The 6,622-nt window shown below is 31.7% G+C and overlaps 1 protein-coding gene across 1 annotated transcript in view; it reads right to left on the bottom strand.

Annotated features, from left to right (window-relative positions):
• Nucleotides 1-593: 593 nt before the first annotated feature.
• Nucleotides 594-6,622, bottom strand: part of LOC127285248 (uncharacterized) — a 72,128-nt gene continuing 66,099 nt past the window's right edge. The window contains exon 3 of the mRNA XM_051311149.1: nucleotides 594-1,520. Coding sequence (XP_051167106.1) covers nucleotides 1,347-1,520 — 174 coding nt within the window. The 3' untranslated portion in view covers nucleotides 594-1,346. The remainder of the gene's footprint in view (nucleotides 1,521-6,622) is intronic.

Below are 6,622 nucleotides of genomic sequence, written 5' to 3'. Positions count from 1 at the left end.
CAAAACGTACACAGCAATCAAGAAATTTTGAAATTTTCACTTTTTTAGATAATAAATCAGATCGCATTAAATAGAAAACAAATGCCTTTATTGACGTAACCTAAATCAGACAAAATTTGTTGTGTTGTTGAAATCTCTAATATTTTCAAAATTAAAGAAGTACATGGAAAAAAATATTTCAGTATATTTTACAAAACTAGTTTCGGAATTTCGGATACGGAGAGGAGTTTAGTATTAGTTAATCCGGTTGATACTGTAACTGCAGACAGTAACGGAGATGCAAAAGGAAGGTAGAATTCACGTTCGCTAGAAGCATAAACTTGCGTTTCCGTATGTATCCCTCGCTTAGACTTTCCAAGGTCGGTGTCAATGTCGCTTTTGGAAAATTAATTTAATATAATAGAAAATGTTTAGGTTTGAAATAAGAAATGTTAAAATTATTAAGTTAAAAACAATTTATTTAAATGAAACTTAAAATTAGGTTCAATAATATAGGTTCGTAACCAAAAATTTGAAAAACAACAATAAATAATTTAAAAAAACATTAAAAAATTGGTAAAAAATTGTTTTCGAGTAACTCTTCAAAAATAGAGTATTTTTATAGGTATATATCCAAAAAATCGTCAAAAATTGCTTAAAATTGCAAAATAATCCTTTTTCGGGCTAAAATTGCAAAAACATGTTACAAAAAAAGGTATGTAAGATTTTCCAAAAACATATGGCGGAGGAATTTGATTTATTTGAAAAATAAATGAAAATACATTTTCCAAGGTCGGTATCGGTGTCGCTTTTGGAAATTTGTTAACTTAATATAATAGAAGATTGTTTTTTTGAGATTGGAGTAACTTACATTTGATAAAATTTAACTTATATGAAAAATTTGTATTGTTATTAACAATTTTTTTTATTTATATTTATGTACATGTTTATGAACTACAAAGAAATAAAGAATATCCTTTTGTACATTTTACTCGAAAATAATAATTAAAAGAAAAAAGTAAAACCAGTGTTGTTGGAAACTAGATTTGCTTCTATAAAAAATCTTTATTAAAATTAAATATACGAACTGGCAGACACTTTTAAAAGGATTAACTGCAGAAGTCCTTTAAAAAAGTCTATAAAATTTTTCCAAGAGTTTGCTTATGAGTGACAACTCATACTCGATTTCCACATTTCTCTCAGCTTAACAATGTTTAAATAAATGTGAACTTAACTTTTCATGACATAACAATCGATCTACTGATTGTTGCATGTTTTGAAAATGTTTTACAATTTATTTTTATTATTTAATACGTACTCACTTAACTTATAATAATTATGTACATCTTCTATAATTTTTCACTTGTTTAATTGTATGCTAAGGAAGTTTCTGGTTGAGTCCAAATATATCCAGTTTTTGTTATACTACAATGAGCATCGTAATATCTGCCAGGAGCTCTACAATACGACCAGTTCGGACATCGACATCTAAATTTAGTATGAAATTCTTCTTTACAAACTTCATTCCACCAACATGTTCTCTAGAACAAAAAATACAGAGCACAGTTGAAATTTTAGAATTTATGGGATTATTGTGAACTCGTAAAAAATAGTAATTAAAAATATATCATAAAATAATTTACAACTTCACTCCAAGTGTAAAGTTGTAAGCATTCGGTGGTAATAATTCAGTGGGAATACGTATATGCATACGCTTTCCGTATTATGAGGCCCACGCCCTCCCTTCTCCAGCGCGTCATGCCCTTCGTCTCTCGCCTAACACTTTCTTTAGTTTCATGTTTACCGGATACCTCGCGCGGTGTATTTTCCACTTAAAATGTTTAAATAAAGGGTTGTTCGCGGGACCAAACACAATTTCTCTCATTAAATAGACTTGCGCTTTTATATCAAGCACGATAGCGTGTCAATATATATAAACACTTCAAGACAATTTTTCTCTTTTTTTTGTTAATAAAATTTATAAAAACATATCTGTTCAGTCTTTTGCCTCTATTGAATTACACTTATGGCATATCACGTCAAAATAATAGAAAAAACAAAAGGATATTTTCAATAAGTACATTAATGAAGAGGCCCATTAAGGTTTCAATTCGTCCACTATTGGAAGCAATTGTTCGTGAATTGGAATGGGAATATAATGAAAAGAGTTTTGATTCATTAAAACAGTAACATAAAAAAAATCTTCGACTCCTGCCCTGTGGGCAAAAAACCATGTTCGTTCTTAAAACGTGTTAAGGACGTTTTTAGAACGTTTCATGTCCGCCAAATAATGTTCTGGAACATTTTAAGAACATGGATGTTCAAATAATGTTCCAGAACATTATTTGGTAGACATGAAACGTTCTTAAAACGTTTTTAGAACGAACATGGTTTTTTGCCCACAGGGTGGACAATCATGAGAGTCGGGATATTTGCACCGAAGATAAGACCAAGTTTGGGATTCAAAAATCTGCACCATTTTCTCATTATTGTCACGTATATTTAAGTGATGAATACCAAAAGCCCATTGGCACATCCAACAGGAGCCACCAGTCAATATTTTAAAGATATTGTGCCTTCCGCACCCAACGCATCCACGCTCTAGTCTAATATTTGTATTCGAAGATAGAAAATGTAAGGATTTGAGTTCTCCCAATTCATAATTAGGAATATTTCCATTCCTGAATCATGTATTGCATCTCCAAATGCCAATGTTTTCATTTGAAGACACCCAAACTTTAGCGGACATATGCACAAAAGGAGTTTCGTTTTCTTGGAGGATATACGTACATACATACATATATATACACATACAAACATAAACATTTTTGCAAAATTAAAATAAATAAATAATCGAGGGGGAATTTACTCTGGTAGTCAAGTGTACACTTGCCTGGTAATACTCGGTAATACTCGGTAATATCTGTAATATTTTGTAATGTCTTGTAATGATAAGTATTACTGTGTAATACCATGTAATACTGTGTAATACTTGTAATATTGTGGTATTATGGTGTAATACCTTAAAAAATTTAAAGAAAATCAAACCAGAAAATGTTAATATAAGTAATAATTTTAAACACTTATTCAAATGTAGCGCGGGAGTTGATGCTGAAGTATAGCAACTTTGCCATAGGTGGCGGTATCGAATGTTTACAGAACACGACAGCAGACGACAGTTTCCAGCTTAGTTTTCCAGTGACAACGAAAATAAAAGTTTTATCTAGGTATATTTTATTATTACATGTAATTATAATTAATAATACTAAATTATTGATTTTATAAGTTGTATAACTTAAATAGAAGACGGTAAATTGTGACGTTTGGTCCGTTTATATATTTTAAATCGATATTAAAATAAAGAGGTTAGTTTTGTAAATATTGATGATGATATTAATACAAATTAATTACATAAATTCTATTTATTTACAGGCAATGGATAATCTATGGAGCATTTTCGAGGAAGAATCAATTTTTATTCCTGAATATTTAAAATTAATTCTGTCGGTTACGAATTATGACAATTTGTTCAATTTGGAACGATTTACTAAAGATGATAAAAAAAATTGAAAATTTCATGCAAACCACTTTGCATGTAATAATTAAAGAAGAAGATCGTGGAAAATATTACGGTATTTTTAAAGATCATCCTGAAAAATTCATGTTTGCTGGAGGTCTTGAACGAGCCATGTCAGAAACAGTAAACATAGCGAAGAAAATTGCTTTAAAAAATAAAAAAACTAAAAATGTTGTTTCTGATGATTCTTCTGGCTCAACATCAAAGGTGGTTAAATCTCACGAAAAAAATAGTCAGAAAGAAAATACCAGCACTGTAATAGATTTAAAACTTACATTGGATAAAAATGTGAACAAATTTATCGAAGAAAATTATTCTAGACAAGATTTGCCTCCAGCTGAAGTAGCAGAAGATGGTCTTGGTTGTTATGTTGCTACATTGGAATGTCCATTTCCTAAGTGTGGAAAAGTGATTAAAATTACAAGAAATGGAAATAGATGGAACACGTCAAACTTTTATAAGCATATTAATTTGCATTCTCAAAAACAAGAAGCTAGTAAAAAAAGAATTTACTATTAAAGTGTTTGATAAATTGCAGGAAAAAAATTTAAACAAGATCAACGAGGCAACTATAGAAGGAAACGACGAGAGAAATGATCAGGGAAATAACATGAAACCTAGTTTAAAACGAAAAAGGATTCAGACTCATGATTCAACCAGTGATTTTTCTTCTGATGAGGATAAAGTACAGTCTAAGTCACAATCAAATAAAGTAGCTTCACACTTAGAAAATGAACATTTAAACAACACTCAAGAAACATCTGACATTACTTCTACTGGTGAAAACTCAAATTTTCGGAACTTGGAGAAGGTACAGGAGTGGTAACTCTTCTCCACAGAACTAAAACAAATCAAGATAATAAATCACGCTCCGCACGAAATCAAAGAAAATTAATGTTTGCTTCTCTAAGTTGGCATAAAATCGATGAATATGGAAAAATTTTAAACGAAATGGAAATAGTTCTAATGCAAAACGAAGATCTTAAAAATAAGCTCGTAACGGTCATGAGATCTAATTCAAAATCCAAACAGCCTACGAATGTTAGTAATGTGCTACAATTATTGCTTGATTCTGCCAAGATTAATGCCGATAAAAATCCAAATGGAAGACGTTACTGTACTGTTATAAAGGAACTTGCTTTTATTATTTATTCAATTGGTGGATTATCTATTTATGAAATTCTTTCAGCAAATTTATGTTTGCCTTCAATTTCGACTGTTAGGAAACAAATTTATAGCAATAAGGTTTTAATTGAAGGTGAATTTCGTATTAAGGAATTGAAACTATTTCTTCAGGAAAGACATTATCCACTTAGAGTGCACATCTCTGAAGACGCCACACAAGTTAACGGGCGCATTCAATATCATTCGGCCACAAATCAAGTTGTTGGTTTTACTCTTCCCTTAGATTCGGATGGGATTCCTATAGTAGGTTCATATCTTGCTAGTTCAGCTGAAAAAATGTGCAATTATTTTGACGAATGTGATACTAGCAATTACGTGTACTGTATAATAGCTCAACCACTCTGTGATAACGCATCAGTATTCTGTTTGGCTATGTTCGGAACTAATAATAAGTTTACTGCATCACAAGTTCTAAAAAGGTGGGAGTGGATGGAAAAAAATTGAAAGAAGAGGATATTGAGATAGTAGGCTTCTCTTCGGATGGGGACACTCGACTTTTAAAAGCAATGAATTTTCGCGTTATTACACCGTTACCTACAAAATCGTGGAAGTGGTATCAAGCTGATCACTTAGTAAAATATTTACATATTCAGGACCATATTCATATTGGCACGAAATTCAAAAGTAGACTTCTCAAACCATCAGTAATTTTACCTCTTAGCAAAAAATGTGTAGTTTCCAGTGGTCACCTTATTGAGTTAATACAAACCACAAGTAAAGACCAACACGAGCTTTGTTTAACGGACATTAATCCAAGCGACAAAATGAACTTTCGAGCAGTTCAAAAAATGTGTGACAAAAGAGTTCCAACGTGCTTACATTGCTTACATGCTTACATTTTGCCTGAACTAAAACCTTTGGAACGAATTGAAATGATCTGGGAATGGATTTTTTTCTTAAGATTGTGGAGAGCGTGGATTTTAGAACAAGATGACTACACTTTGAGTAACAACTTCATCACATCAAATACGTATTCAAGGCAAGTGCCTTGAAATAAATACTCATTGCCTAATTCAAGCAATAATTAAATTTCGAGAAGAAAAAGAGCCTAGTTTGTTTTTGCCTTGGTTGATGTCCAGTCAACCTTGTGAACAAACTTTCAGAAAATTAAGATCAACAACAACTCATTGTGGTGTAGTTTCGTTTTCAATCTTAGATCTGCAGAACCATTTTAGGCGAATCGATTTGTTATCATCAACGTTCTTAAAATTGGGGAATGAATTTTCTTTTCCTAGGCATCATAAAGCTTTTAAGGTTTCTGATGTTACACCTTACATTCCTACTACCCTACCGGAAAATTAGGAAATTGAAAATTCAGTACAAGTTGCTCTCGATCGTGCTATTAAAAGAGCATACAATTTTGATTTAATTAAAAAAAATAGATCTTCTGTTCCAGAACCTGATTTGCGTGTAATATCTCCAACCGAAGTAGATATGAATACAATGGATGATGTTTACTTGGATGAAGATAGTAATGAAAATCTCGATGAAAATGATCTCAATGGTGCTGATGATAATCAAGAGCTGAATGGTGATACTGATTATATCCAGGAAATTGATAATGAGCTGGATCAAGAGGTGGAATTAAATGACGTCACCGAGGACCTATTCATTGTTTCATCTGGTGCTTTGGGTGTCAAAACTTTCAACGATGTAAATATTAATGATAGTAGTCCATTTGTTAGAGTAGCGGATGGTAGAGGCAATCCTGATATTATTAAAAAGCAGACTTTATTATGGCTAAGAAGCTCTGGAAATTTGAAAATTAGTTCGGATAGACTTCAGCGAGTTCAAGCGACACATGTGTCCCATTTAACACCTTTGTGGAACAAAGGACTTTCTTCTCCACAACGAGAAGATTTTGTTTCGATTGGAGATTGG

The sequence above is a fragment of the Leptopilina boulardi genome, unplaced genomic scaffold (assembly GCF_019393585.1).
Source record: "Leptopilina boulardi isolate dan_hultmark-lab unplaced genomic scaffold, ZJU_Lbou_2.1 LbouV2_330, whole genome shotgun sequence".
Taxonomy (NCBI): domain Eukaryota; kingdom Metazoa; phylum Arthropoda; class Insecta; order Hymenoptera; family Figitidae; genus Leptopilina; species Leptopilina boulardi.
Note: the sequence above shows the minus strand (reverse complement) of the source record. Positions and strands in the feature narration are given on the sequence as shown.